The 15,388-nt window shown below is 43.7% G+C and overlaps 1 protein-coding gene across 3 annotated transcripts in view; it reads right to left on the bottom strand.

Annotated features, from left to right (window-relative positions):
• Positions 1–1,256: 1,256 nt before the first annotated feature.
• ankrd13b (ankyrin repeat domain 13B) overlaps positions 1,257–15,388 on the bottom strand; it is a 42,415-nt gene continuing 28,283 nt past the window's right edge. For all 3 annotated transcript variants that reach the window (XM_040049575.1, XM_040049576.1, XM_040049577.1), the window contains exons 9-16: positions 14,787–14,868; positions 11,995–12,059; positions 10,933–11,069; positions 9,890–10,047; positions 9,443–9,631; positions 7,322–7,485; positions 5,053–5,129; positions 1,257–3,034 (exon numbers count right to left, since the gene is read on the bottom strand). In XM_040049575.1, coding sequence (XP_039905509.1) covers positions 2,833–3,034; positions 5,053–5,129; positions 7,322–7,485; positions 9,443–9,631; positions 9,890–10,047; positions 10,933–11,069; positions 11,995–12,059; positions 14,787–14,868 — 1,074 coding nt within the window. In that variant the 3' untranslated portion in view covers positions 1,257–2,832. The remainder of the gene's footprint in view (positions 3,035–5,052; positions 5,130–7,321; positions 7,486–9,442; positions 9,632–9,889; positions 10,048–10,932; positions 11,070–11,994; positions 12,060–14,786; positions 14,869–15,388) is intronic.

Here is a 15,388-nt window from a genome sequence, read left to right as displayed (position 1 = left end):
GGTGGTGAGTTTGTTTTAACTGTAGTGACTCCTTAGTTTTTCTGATTTTTAGCCACTCCCATGTAAGGCAAAGAAATGAGGCCAGCTTTTAAATATACCGCCACCTGCTGGACAGGCTGATCCACACACTAAAACTGGATTTCATGACATCGGGTATTGCCACTACCAAGCTTCTCTTTTCGAATGACTGAAAAGCACATCCTTAATAGAAATACATTTTACCTCTCGTTTTTAACTACAACTAACTGATCTTTTAGGCACGTCGGTGCCAACTCCAGTGGGAAATGATCTCCATCAGTGTTCAGCGCAGCTTATTTCAGGCTGACATTTTACCTACTGTTTGATGTGGGTAATTAAATACTGAGATGTAGGCCACCAGAGCCCCTGCTGAGAGACCCACACACAGACACGAGGCACAGACTGACATTAAAGGACTGAATCTGCTTTTAAAAAAAGAGATGCTGGAGATAACTAAGACATCAAAACTCACAGGCTCCATATATTAAGACCAAAAGACTCTTTGGTGGTTTAAGTGAATCAAGAGGAAAAGCTGAGATCCCCTGACGTTTTCACCAATTAAATCCACCTCAGCAGACACAGCAGAAGGATTTTCAAATAAAATACGAGTGTGTGTGTGTGTGTGTGTGTGTTTATCATGAGGAGAGGGAATAAAAAATCAGTGGAGCAGAAGAGGAGAAAGGCTGAGATTGGCATCCTTCCTCTTTGCATACTGATGCTCTGAACGCGACTTATATCAGCAGCTCTTTGCAAATTCGTTTCACACAGGCTTGCAGCTCGGTACCTTCCACAGTCCTGGTATTTTTCATAATGCGCACTGCTGGTTCGTCCTTTTTTTCTCTGTCCTGAGTGCTGTTTCTTGGAGGTTTTACAGCCTCTAATCTGCTCCCCTTTTTTTCTCCCTCGTAAGCCTAAAATAACTTAAGCCAAACAAAAAAAAAAACAACCCAGTTGGATCAGACTTCTTCAGCTCTGGGAATCCATGTCACAGGGACGATGATGAAGGTGGCAGCTGCTAAAAACGGATGAGCTCTGTCTGGTGCTGACAGACGCCGCAGCATTCCCCAATCTCGTGTGAAATAAATTGCTTTTGTCACCGTCCTCCACTGGAGAGGACCACGGAAACGAACTTAACAGTGGAAGAACTGTAGGGTGTGTGTGTGTGGTTTGGGGGGTGGTGAAGGGATTTACAGAGCATTTGAAAGGCTTAAGAAAAAAAAAATCAAATAACACATTTGTACATTGCTCTCCAAAAAAAAAAAAGATTTTCCTTTATTTAAATCATGTCAATTCACTTCCCAGCATACGTCATGAAAACACCGTGCTTTTTTTAACGTTTTGCAACATTTTTTCAAAAAGTAAAAAACAAAAGGAGCATTTTTTTTTTACTTCTTAACCCAACCGGGAAAGCTTAGAACCATGAATTACAGAAGGAAAAGAGAAGGTGGTATCCTCAGTTTGTGCTGATACTGGAGTGTGAAAGTTTTACATTTCTCACTTAATTTAAAAAAAAAAACAAAAAAAACAGAGAGCATAAGGTGTCCCTGCTCTCGTCATCCTCCACACAAAAACAAAACAAGTCCCTCAGAGCTCATCTACATTTGCACCCTGCCAATTTCTAAGAAAACATTTGAGGGGGGATTTTACACTGGATTTTAGTTTTCAGCTTTTAAAAAAACTTTTGCTCAGTGAAACTTGCCGTAGGTCACAAAAGACCCCCACCCCTTTCATTGGGTGCAGACCATGCTGAAATATTATAATGCACAGAAACACACTCACAAAAAACAAAAACAAACAACCATCAGCTCATGTAAGGTGAGAAAAAGCAAATTTACAGAGAAAACTCTTCTCTAACCCACGATCCACATACAAACCTTTATTCCTGTTACTGTTTTTATTAATAAATGCTCTACTTCACATACAGTATAGTTAGTACACACCTAGTGTTCATCTGGGAGTCTCATCATTACTGTGCTCCTTGCAAAGCCCGGCGTCAGGGTTTAAAACTAGACCCCGGCCTGGGTTTCTTTTTTTGTTTTAAACTTTGTGCTCAAACTCAAACATCCATTAACAGTCATATATGTGCTTCACCCACAAGTACAGTACATCTGGATTTTGTGCAAATCAAAAAAAAAAAAAAAAGAGAAGAAGAAGAAACACATTAGTCCATCATTTTAAAAATTTTCATTAAAAACTGAGGAAGTCTGATTATTTATCGGCCTTCAAATGAGGAAGGCGTTCTCCACGCCGCTGCGCTCTTCGATGCAGTCAGAACTGAAAACCACACCCGCTCAGTGATGACGGGAGCGTGGAGTGAGTGTGCATTAGGTGCTGGAGCAGTGAGTTGGCCTGACACACTACATTTAGGGGAACTGTTTAGTTGACCTTATTGACCTTCTGTGCGTTGAGCTGGTTTGTTTTAAACGCACACACACACGCACAGACAAACACGCACGCTTGCAAAACACCCCCCAAGAAATCAGACGGAGTTCCTGTTAAACTGTACCGGATGTGTCGTTGGTTGTAAACTGGCACTTGTTGAGAAAGTGCCAATGTGGCAGAAGAGAGACCAGGCGTGCGTCCGTCTCTGGCTTTGTGAAGCAGACGCAACCACCTCATGGCTTCATGGGAAAAGGGTCTGGCTGAGGCGAGGGGAGGGACGGCCAGGTCAGATGTTACCTCTAAGATGGTTTTCTTTTTAAATTTCCAAGATTTTAAGCGGACACCTGCCCTTTTCCACCCACCTCCCCTCAGTCCAGACCCCCCACCCTGGCAGGACCGCCTGGTTCAGAGGGAGGGTGTGGGGTGAGGGGCTCATTTCTCCATGAGTGACAGCTGGATGATGCGCTGCAGCTCCTCTTCCTCCTGCTGCTGCCGAAGCTCCGCCTCCCGCTGCTCCCGGGCTGAGATCTCCATGGCGATACGCAGCTGCTCGTCATAGCTGCAGGTGGTCGGCTTCTTCTTGGAGGGGGTGGAGCAAAGGCTGGTGGGGGGGCGGGGCTTGTGCTGGGGGGTGCTGCGTACAGGGGCGAGGAAACACGGGTTTAAAAACCTCCTCAGTGGGCGCACAGTAGGCATCATTCATAATAAGGATAAGTCAGTAATGGTTTCACTGTGAGTCACAATGCATGAATAATGAATGAGGTCTGGGTTGCCAGGTTATGAGAATCTCCTCTGATTGCTGTTTATCTTTCCATCGTGACACTTTGCTTTGTCTTTTAATCTAACGCTTCACCGGAACTTAAACCTGGATCTGTCTCGTCATGATTCCATTTATTACCGTCTGTCATTCTGCAGATTTGATGAACGGTGGGAGAAAGCTATTATCGACTCAAATTAGCTGCAGACTACATTGTGGAGTCTTAGTAAACGCTTTATTTAAAAACAAGTTGCGACAAAGGCTTCAGAAGAGACACAGCGAGACATGCGTTCCCATAACTGTGCTCGGTTCTATCACGAAATACTAAAAAAAACCCCAACTGTTTTTACCACAGACTGTATATAAAAGATGGACACAGAAACCCTGGAGTCAAGCATTTAACCTGTCACTGTCTTTTTTTCCAGCTAAGTCATTCTGAGGACACTACACACAATAGCCAAGCATTTCTCTCTGCAACCCCAATGCCAAAAAAAAAGCATCAAATAAAATACAATTTGGGACTCTGACGTGAAAATCTCATAGACACTAACTTTATTTATAGTGGAACACAGAAAACATGCCAAACGGTTAAACATTTTACTGCTTTAGAAAAGTATTAGCTCATGTGGGACTTGATGCCCCACAGCAACACATCTCAAAAACGTTAAGTGATGCTAAAAAGAAACAGCTGGAGGGACATTTTGCAACTGATTAGTTTAACTGGGTAGAAAAAGACAGGCAGTGTTTCTCATGAGTAAAGACGTTCACCAATTTGCCAAAATTCTGGATAAGGCAGAACAGCAGTACTGGCCCATGATTTTGGGCCCTCGGGCAGCACTGCATTTAGAAATCAAACTTATGCTTAAGTTCATCAAGGACGATCCGCCTGCTTTCCTGGGTTTTTGTCTGCTGGTCTGTTATTTACATCACTTCCTCTTTCCCACGCTGTCAAACTCAATGCCGACAGCACTGCTCAAGTGATCAGTCCCGCTTCCACTGAGCCAATCTGCCTCCAATCTGCTGAGATGTTAGCTTATTTTTTCCATATCTGACATATTTTCTGTGTTCTACAGTAATATTTGGGTTTATGAGATTGCATTCTGTTCTTATTTTTACAGCTTTGCAACTTTCTCTTGGTGTCGGTTTATAGGTCCAACACTTTCCCCTCAGGTTATAACTTTGGCTCGAGTAAACACTGCTATGGCAAGACTTGGGGAGGAGGCAGTGACGAAGAGGATAGGACAGTCTGTGAATCCAACCAGCCATCTGCAAACAGGGAATGCACCCAGAGAGAAACACTGTCTAAAGATAACAGAGGCTAAAGTCAACTACAGCACTGTCAACTGAGAAAGCAGGAAACTCTCTCAACTCTCTCATCCTCCCACCAACACCCCCTCTCTGCAAACACACACACACACACACACACACACACACACACACACACACACACACACACACACACACACACACACACTGGAGCTCAGATAGCAGATAGGAGAGGGGGAGAATAGCAGGATGGATAAGAGAATAGAGCAGGGAATGGGACAGGAATACAGGATGTGAGTCAAGTATGGGAGGAAAGAACCACAGGAAAAAAAAATTCACAGAGGAGTGCGAGACACTGAAGATTAACAACACATAAGAGAGCTGAGAGGAAGTCAGAGACAATGCGGTGGAGGGATGGCAGGATATAATCGCCTTCATCCTGGCACTCAAGGAGATTTATGCGGGGGCTTTTTTCCCCTCGCTGCTGACAACGAAAGTCCCGCTCTCTTTCATTCACTGACGCTTTTATCAGACTTTCTAACAAAGTCCCCAATAACAAAGAGCTTTAACTCAAACACGTGGGAGTCATTAAAAATCCCCCAAAATAAAACAAAGGCTTTCATTCTGACCTCTCGACACGACTCGGGTCGCAGGACAGAGGGTGAGTCCCCGGCTTGCTGTTGGTCAGCGCCTCCCAGATGGTCACCTGGGCACACAAAAGAGAAGGCAGCACAGGAAGTCAGTGAAGGAGCGCTGCAGGAAGCGGTGCATGCAAAACAAACGCATCCTCGTTCCCTGTAGGCAGCTTCCTGATAACGTATGGTAGAGACGGAGCCAGCGGCCTTGGTCGTAAACTAAATGATCGATCCTGGCTGCGGTCCTACTCAAGTCCACGCACAGTTTTAATGCTACCAGTGATTAATAAAGATGAGAAGCACTTGTTAAATATAGACGTTCAAGTTTCAAATTCAGCTTCACACTGTCACAGAAATATATGGAAGCTGTGAACAAAAGCTGTTTTTTTAGAAGATGACAGGATACAGTGTAAGCTAGATTTGTACAGCAGTTAAATCTGTAAAACACAGCGTGTCGGCGGGACGATCCTTTAACACCTGTCCTGCTTTGGTATTAGAGCAGTAATTAAAAGTGTCACCTTTCTCGGCGGCGCAGCGGTGGAAGCGCTCGGTACGGCTGCTGGAGACGAGAGCACAAACTGCAGCACAAAGCCTAAGCTGCAACCGTGCCCTTGCCTCCTCTGCTCCTTCCCCTTGTGTATTTCAGCTAAGAAAACTCAGAGGATGTTCTCTGACCTGTCTCACAGAGCCTATTTATACCTCACTTTCTGTAACGTCTGGAAGAAGGCCAAGGGCTATCAGGACCGAGGATCTCTGGGATTTTAAACAGCGCCGATCCTCAGGCAGCGTGCGCCACACATCAGAGCCAATTTATTCTACTTACTGATTTTACTTCAGCACTGATTGTTTTTTTATTTTCAAAACAGCTCACTTTTTCCCTCCTTCACTGCGTATATTTGTCTGGTCTTGCTTGACTTATGGTTAAATTTATTGCTGCCATTTGCGCTGTATAATTTAAAAGCAGGGAGAATACTTTCCACATTTGCTCCCTGTGCCTGCTCATAGAAATATACACACAGATATGTCATACTCCGCTGCCATTAATTACAGTAACGCGTCAGCACCATATTAGTATGGGAAAGCCGCATCTCCACTGTCTACTGTTTAAACAGACACAGAATTTGTGTGTGACATATCAGATTTAACATGTTTGGAACACGTAACGAGACACATTGCAAAACATCAGTTTGGCGAGGTGCATCTCTGCAGCAGAGATGCACCTCAGAGGCTGCTAAAGATATACATGCACACAAGTGCTTCTTAATGCAAATGTCTCATCAGCCGATTACATGGCCATGACTGAATTTGGGCAGACCCGGCCGAGATGATCCTCTGAAGTTTAAATTGAGCATTAGAATGAGGAAGAACGATGATTTAAGGAACTTTAAATGTGTCATTGTTGATGGTGCGAGACATGCTGGTCTGAGCGTGTCAGAAACTGCTCATCTGCTGGGATTTTCCCACAAAAACATCTCTGCTGTTTAAAGAGAATGGTCTGAGATTTGGGTAAAAATGTCTAGTTTATGGCCTGACTGCTTTGAGCTAGCTGATTGAACGGCACCAAAGGCCACAGGAGAGCATCTCTGAACACACAGTACTGGACAACAATGGTTCCAGCTACTCCTGGTGCAATGGTGTAGGGTACACTTTTTGAGCCTTTAGTACAATTTGGGCAACCCAATGACAGAAAAGAATAAGAATTTATGGTACATGAATTTGAGCGTCCCATATGAATCAAAAATTGAACTGTTTTGTATAAATTAATAAATTATGAACTTCATAACGTGCAACTGCACTGCCTAAACATCATCCAAGTCATCCATTAGCTAGTCTGTGGGCTTGATTAAAACAGAACTACGTTCAGCTCATCCACAGTGTAGCATTTCCAGTATGCTGACACAGGTTCATTCACTATGTGTAGGCTACAATCAGCTGCTCTTTATAGGATGCGGGGAATACACCCAACCTTTACAGCACCATCAAAAATGATGAAGTGTAACATTAACCTTAGCTTCCAACCTGATGATGACCGCCAACGTAACTGTCATAAAAGCCAGCTAGACTGAGAGTCTTCAGTAGAAATAGGAAAATTGCTGTAGTCTTTTTAAACGACTATGCTATCTGGATCATTGCTAACTGTGCATGTGTAGCCTGAGCAAAACATATGAAGCAGTTTGATTTAGCTAATAGCCAGTTAAGCACTGATTTAAGCTCCCTGCAGAAGAGAAAAGATGATCTCGCAGGAGTTTCACATTGAAGCCACCTGATCGTATTCGGAGCCAGCCTCCAGCAGGCTCTGCTGTATGGCAAACTGCAGCAGATCCTCCTCCTCCTCCCTCATGCTGTCTCTCTGTTTGCCTCCTAGCATGGTGTATCCAGGTGGGGCCTCAAACACACACGGGGGAATCTCGCTGGCTCGACAGGACACTGCAGCACACGGGGGGGAAGGCAAAGGGCAAGAGATGGGAAGGAGTGTTATCTGGCAGTAAAGGAGGCTAAAGGAGAGGAGCGGAAAAATACAAGAGGTTTTTTTCCTGAGTAAAAGAAAGCACGAGGAGACTTAAACCCTTGAATTAACAGATATTGCACAAATTTACAAGTGTCAGCCTGTCATTCAGCAGAAGTTTGGGAGAAAGCAGACAAATCTGGCAGGAAACACTTCATATTTGCAGATTTACATGTGTCACCTATTGAGGCAAAACCTCAGTCTATTGACCCAAAGCCTGTAATAAAGTGTACTTTTGCACCTGACTATTTTCAGAGACATTAGCCACTAAATACTCACCAATGAATCATTCAAACTTAAAAACTCAAAGTATGAATCCGTGTTGTGTCTCACATAACAGTCAATAAGAACTAATTTTATATTGTAACATTAGACACTTTGTTACTAGGAGACTGGTCTCAGTGGTCGTAAGTGGGAAGAAAAGGCTGGGGTATGCTAAATTACACTTAGAATCAGTGGCAACAGGTCTTATGGAGTGATGAACCCAGATTTGAAATGTTTGCTTCAAATCATCATCAGTATGTCTGAAGAAGATCGAGAAAGAGGTACAGCCATCTGTAAAACATGATGTCATCATCTGGAGATTCATTTAAGTGGTGTTGGGATTCTTTCAAAAAGCATTTGATTGGCATAGCTTCATTTTTTTCAGCATGAAGGTCCCAAACACATTTCCAATGCAGTAAAATCATACCTGGATAGAAAAACACACAATGTTGATCGTGCACTGGCGTCCCAAAGCCCAGACCTCAACATTACTGAGAGAGTGTGGGATCATCTTCACAGAAAAGAGCTTTAAATGTCTGACAAGAAGCCTGGAGAAGTATTCCTGAAGACTATGTGAAGAAACCTTCCTAAGAGAGTTCAGGCTGTGTTGAAGAATAAAGGTGATCACAGCAAATATTGACTTTGAAGCTCGTTGGAATTGTAAAAACTCTGTTGTTATTTTTGTGCACGTGTCCATGCAAATCGCTGCACCTACTTCCCATTTTCCTAGAAACATATCAAGACATGAGGATTGCCTCAAGACCTTTGCACAGTAATGTGCATTAGCTGAAATTTCCAAAGTGTATAATTAGAGTATTTGTAATTAACACCCAGCAAACACTGGTTAGTCAGAGGTGTTGTATCCCATTGCCAGAAATAGCAAAGTAAAGGCAGGCGGTTTCTATGTCAGATGCATTGGACTGGATGTTTTTTTTAGGTTCAAAGTCAGGAGTGTGGCTGTATTAGTCACCACTGCTGTTTGCCTTACGCAGCAGCAGTATAACTGATAGACGCAGCTTCTGGGTTGGAACAATGAAGCCAATGCATACACGCCTGAAAACCTGCACTCTATCTAAAGGCCACCAGATGGCAACAGCTGTGGTTGCAAAAAAAAAAAAAACGTCCACTACTATAGAAGTCTGGGCGAAAACAGCTTTGTGCCCTGACCACTGCAAACACTTTCCTGATGAGTTTATGGGCTCAGTCACTAACTAAAAACTAAACGCTCATCTGGAAGACACCTAAAGGAGACTCGAGAGAATCACGTCATGGTAGTTACATCCAGTTTATATGCTGTCCAATAAAGCTACAGACATTAACGTAAAATATGTCTCTATGCAGATAAACCAATGACTACAGTTTGTTATGATCTTCAAATCTGATAACTTGCTGCAGGATTACATGTCCCACGCAGGAGTGTGTCTAAAAGGGGGCATGTGGTGTACTCGGCTCAATTTAGTTCAACGATTTGGTGACAATATTTTGCAGACTTACATTATTAACACAAAATATACATATAATAAATTACACTGATGTTTAAAAAGAATATAACATTTTTTTGTGGAGCGGTAAAAGAAAAAGCTTCTACAGACATTCTACAGCTGAGGCGCTTACTGGTGGAACTAGAGCTGGAGACGCTGGACGAGTCGCTGCCCGGAGAAGGGGTGTCTGTCCTCGGGGTGTCCCTCTGTCTTTCGCCCTCCACCACCACTTCGTTGTCAGCACGGACACCGGCTCCCTCCTCACAGCCATTCAGGTTACTAAAGGTGATCCTGGCATTCAGGATGTGGTAGAGAGGGATCTCTGTAAGGAGAGGAGAGAAATTTCACCCCCATCCTCCAATAACACACATGTCCTTTATATCAGTTATTCTGTTTTTATGATTGATACATCTTATAAGTAATTTGGTCATTTCTTTACACCCTTTCTCTGCATGTCTTAACTTTCCATTAATCTGTGTGTCCATTTTCCAACCTTTCCATAACTGCGCCCTCCCCCTTTATTTAAACAGCACACATCTTAGCCCCCTCCCATCATCCGTCTCAATCTCACAGTGCTCACCAATCTTGACAGGGAAGCCAGGCGGCAAACGCAGAGTGATGAAGTCACGCAGCTTAGCGAACAGGGCGTTCGAGATCGCCATGAGATCGATGATAGGCACCACTTGTTCTGCCAGGGAAAGAGGGTGGGACTCACACAGCCACAACTTAGCTTTAAACCTGGGAACGAGCACACGTATGGGAAAAGAAAGAAGGCAGGAAGAAAGAGTTAATTAATAAATATCAGCAAATACATTTCTGACTAAAGCATAATTGAAGCAATTTATGCTCTTGCTCAGACAGTTAAATGTTTGCCCGGAGGAAGCTGCACAAAGACATTGATCACATCAGCTAACAGTGGCTGTCCACAAGCTGCTGAGTCGTCCTCAAACCGAGGCCGATCGATTCTCATATTCTAATTTGTCCAATGAATGAACACAAGATTGAGAGGCAGCTCTACAACCTCAGACCCGTCGTCCTCCTGATGTCCAGCAACTTTTCATTACCCGCTTGAAGAACGATGGTACTGGAAATGTCCGAAAGACCCAAAACACAGAGCAACAACCCCGATTTGTGGGCAGCGGAATAACATCAGCTATGTTACAAAAAACACCTGAACACTCAGATCATTCTTTTATTTGCTTTTACTTTCCTCACTGAGTTCATATTTTCACTTCTTTTGCTTTTTGCTCCCTGAGTGACACAGAAAGCGTTCTTTCATTTCTTTTTTGTTTTGTTCCATTTGTTAATACGCTGGAGCGAAGATGATGTGCCATGAGTCATCGAGCCAGAGCTGAGTGATCGACTGCAGAAACCCACTAATTGCTCGACTCTCCACCAGCTTTGTAAAAACCTGAGTGTTTGTCTGCCGCTGTCATCTGGCTGCCTTTCACCTCAGAAGCTCGGCGGTCAGCTGCTGCGGACGGCCGATTTTCCTCTGGGCTCTTCTCTGTCCATCATTTTGTCAGCTCTGACAACGACTCTGCGACTCAGGGCGACTGTGCTCTACGCATGGCTGAATGTTTGGTTTGTTTTTTTGTTTCTTTTTCCGTGGGCGCGTGTCACCTCTGCGTCTTGGTTGTGAGCTGGCAGGGGTGGCCGATATCCCTCTGAGTGGTCGTCGAGCTGGGGTTGAAGTATTCCTCGGCAGTCAGCGCAGCGGGGTTCGTCACCACGGGGGACGACATCTGGGTCACCAGAGCCTGGGCAAAGTGAGGAGTGAATAACATGAATTTACAAAAAAAAAAGGTCCAGCTATAACATGTCGCCGTATTAAAGATAGTGAAGCTTTTACAGCTGTAGAAAAACGACTCTGTTCGCAGGGATGCAAAGGACTATTAATCAATACCAGAGGCTTTTCAGACTCACTTTCTCTGCTATTCTCTGCTCTGTAGAGATTTCAAGGCTTTCCTTTTACCTACTGGCATTTTTTAACAACTCTTTGAAGGAGTCGTGCTCAAGCCAGAAGTTGTGAAAAAATTGATAAAGCGGTTTCTTATTTCACTATTCATCATTACAGCGGCTGGCTCGCTGCATTAATAACTATCTCGGTGTGACGCATGACTAAACCTGTCAAAAGTAGGAACAGCCATTCCTGCTACGGGCAAACAAAGAGTTGTGAAACAGAAGAAGTTTACGGTTTGGCAAAATAGCCGATTTTGCTTTGCGGGTCTTTGCGGTGCTAAGCTACAAGCTCAGGATACATTCATTGTCTGTGCACCAATTTTATCTGTTGCCCAAAAGAACTTAATGGCAAATTCAATTTTTTTGGTGTGTGTGTGGATGATGATGTGCAGAGGCGACAGGGAGGGGAAGCGAGTGAAGAGCCAGAATACAGAAATAGGAGAAGCAGGGAGGTATGAGTCATTGGTGCTCGGCAGCAGAAACAAATTAAAAAAACATAATCAATATCTGAGAGCGGTTTGGAGCCTCTGCTGTTGACACGGTCGACTCGACAGTCGGGATTCATACACTGCCTGACCATCCAAAGAGGAGGCGATCGAGTTGGGGGCGGGGTAACGCTAACACGAGAAGTTAGGAAATGTCCCTGAAAACAGCGATGACAGTCACGGCGCCGATTGCCGTTCATGTTTCACGTGACGATGTTCAAATCGAGTGTGTGCTCACCCCGTTATTAGGCCCCATGTGCTGTTCTGCAATCCCGAGGAAGTTCTGCAGTGGAGTCTTCCCACCTGCTCAGACACACAGCGGCAGCAACAAGTAAAAAAAAATGCACTTATATAATCACAGCACATCCATACAAAATACATGCTGTCCTGTTTGTTTTACACATTTACTTCAGATTACTGCACAACCCTCTGTGTGGGCTCATTTATCGCCGCTGCAACTGTCCACAGTGTCATTTTGCTCTATAATGCTCTGCTCAGGATGCCTTATTGCATTACATGAAGCTTTTTGTAATGCACTCTTATCTACTAGGAGCCAGCATGAACCAAACCAAGGCAAGCCAGCTTAATTGAATAGAAGCAAAAAAGGTGGTCTAGCCTAAATATCAGCAGATCTCACAGCAGAACCTGATACGTGAGTAATTACGGACTACAGCTGAACAACGAGAATCTCAACATTGTTCTTACTTTTCCTACTTCCACCTCTTGACTTGACCTTTTCCTGCTCTGAGGCTCTCTCACCCTGCTTTACTATAGTTCATTAAATCATAGACATATTTCTCCCCCTTTGAAAAAAGTTCAATTCTTTATCTCATCCATGTAAGATGCCAGTTGAATAGCACTTCTTCAAGACGACGATTTTAGTGCTCCAATAAAAAAAGAGAGCGAGGGCATCACTTTTGGAGATATGTCACCGTCATTATTCTGGGAAACAGGCACAGCAGTAATGGGAGAAAAAAAAAATCACATTTGTCACACAAATCAAAAGATAATACAAGAATCTTGAGAATATTTGAGGTCTTAACGGCCAATTCCTGCTACGGGACCACATGAGGCATTCGCTCATCACCCAAAATCCAGTCTAAGACATTCAACATGCTTGTCAAACTTTAAAGCACATTTATTGTAGATGCCTGTGTTCCCTTTTCCCCACTCTATTGTCATCTCAGACCGGCCCTGTCAGCATGTGGGGTGAAGTGGAATCATCTTTTTTTGGCTTAGGAAGGTTCCTAACTGGGTGAAATGACCTGGTGTCCAAATGACACCCACTTCTATATACTGGCACCTAATTTAGCCGTTTCCTGCAGAGACTCAACACTGGCATCTTACAATGGATTTAGAAAAGTTGTTGATTATCATCCCAAACTATAGACTGGGTCAAAATAATTTGTTTTCCTCTGAGAGTGTGTTTGCAGCCCACACACTGTCAGTGAGCTTGTTCACGCTGCACTTTGGGTAGGAGTGGCACTTATTTCCACATCACCTGGACTTGCAAATGACTGTGGTGACTAAGAAAACCCTCCCCTGTCTTGAGCTGCATCGTTTCCATGACATCACGGTGTGCTCCTAGACATCACACAGGTGGAAACTTGTCCCTCTCCTGACTAACTATTGAGGAAACAGTGCTTCAAAAATGATGAGTGATGCACCAAATAACCTTTTCAGTTATCCATACACAGGCAACTTTTTATGATTACATGGGTTTAAAAAATTGTTCTATTATTTTACATTTGATTTACATAGTACTAAATCACAACATCAGTTACCTCAAGGGGCTTCATATGTAAGGCAAAGAGCCCAGAATAATACAGAGGAAACCCCAACAATCAGATGACTCCCTATAAGCAAGTGCTTGATGACAGTGAGGAGGAAAAACTCACTTTTAACAGGACAAAACCTCTGAGGGCTCTGCTCCCCATTCTACCCCAGAAACAACACAAGCCAGCAGTCTGAGAGTTAAGTGCTCTACTGGGGCGATGTGGTACTTGGAGGCCTTTAAGATATGGTGTGTCCTTGTATGTAAATGGACTTCGCATACAGACAAATGAGGATAAAGATTTGGCTTCAAATCAAACTTCTTTCTTAAACAATGAGAATAAACAACTAAATAAGGTGGAAAAATCTAAATTAATTCTGATTCTAATGGTTCAAGTCCCGTCTACTTTGAAAAGCTGTATATTGCAAAATACCAAAAGTGAAATCTGCAATCATAAACTCCAGGATCATTCCTAAAATTAGACATCGAGGGGTTTAAAAGATCCACAGTGGAGAAACTCAAAAGCTGCTTTGAGGACCAAAAAAAAAAGTGAGCTGCTTGATAGTGTGTGGTTTGGACGTGGTGGTGCGGTTTGTCTTTATCAAACCAGAAACTGAATAAGTACTAAAAGCAGAGCAAAGGTCCATCACTATATTGTGGTTTTTAAAGCACTGATCTACATTTCAGCCTTTGGTCATCTAATCTGTCTACAGCTGCTGATGATACCGTGTGTGCCTCTCCTAGGATATATAGGAGCACTTAAAGGTTTGTTTTTTAAATTCTTAACAGCGTTAACAAAATGATGAAAAGTAGCTCAAGGAAATGGGCAAATGGACCGAGTCACTCATTCAGGAGTCAGTGTAGCGTCTCTGAGAACACTTTCCTCGTGCATGTTAGCAGAGCGCAGATGGGGATTGTGACCTGGGAGAGAGGAGCTCTCTCAGAAGAGCGTGTGATGGTTGATCCTGGCTGACAGCGACGGTCCAGGGAGAGAGGGAAACCTGCTAATCCTGTTTGATTTATGATGTGAACCAGAAAATGAGACGGAGCCACCGAGAGAACTTTACGGGCTGTTAGCCGCAGCCTCGGGGTGATCTCATCGAGCTCAGGTGAGAGGGATTAGTCATCGGTGACTCTTCTATCGGACGTGTTTCGGCACTTGGACTGCGGGTTACAACGGCGCGGAGGACGTAATGGAGAGATTCAGCTGCAGGGGAACAAAAAAGGCGTGACGACATCCTGATGAAGTGACTTACCTTTTATCTTGTTCTTGTTCTGGTCTGACAGATGGTCGGTTCTGGTCCTGGTAATCAGCTCAACATTGGATGCTGCATACACCTGAAAGAGGAAGACACATAACTCCTTTTTTCTGTTCACGCACACTTTACCACCTCATAGCTGTAGCAATAATTCCAAAAACAACTTGTCACCATACAAGCTATAAAGCAAAACCAAAACCCTTAAAGCCGCGATTTTTGTGCACCCTAGTTGCTAGTCTGCAGTCCGACTAGTCCACAGCAAAATGCAGGAATTCCTCAACAGTGACCATAAAAATCAGGCGCTGATTAAATATTGAGCAGGCTGCTGATACTGAGTTTACACTGACTACACACGACTGAAATAAAGAACTATAAGCTTCCAGGGGTAGAGCAGTTCTGTATGCGTTGTCTGTTTATGTTTGCGACTCTAAATCAATGAAGCAGAAAATAGACAGCAGTATTTTACTGTAGAGCCCATCTGAAGGGCTTTTAAACCCACCGGTGACAGATGGCCCGGTAGTCTGACACTTGCCACCCATCGATCCCTCGAGGGGGACAAAGAAAACAAATGGGGTCAAGGTAACATGGTAATGTATTTT

Source organism: Simochromis diagramma, unplaced genomic scaffold (genome assembly GCF_900408965.1).
Source record: "Simochromis diagramma unplaced genomic scaffold, fSimDia1.1 OVJJ01000611.1, whole genome shotgun sequence".
Classification (NCBI taxonomy): domain Eukaryota; kingdom Metazoa; phylum Chordata; class Actinopteri; order Cichliformes; family Cichlidae; genus Simochromis; species Simochromis diagramma.
This window is presented reverse-complemented; position numbering and strand designations above follow the sequence as displayed.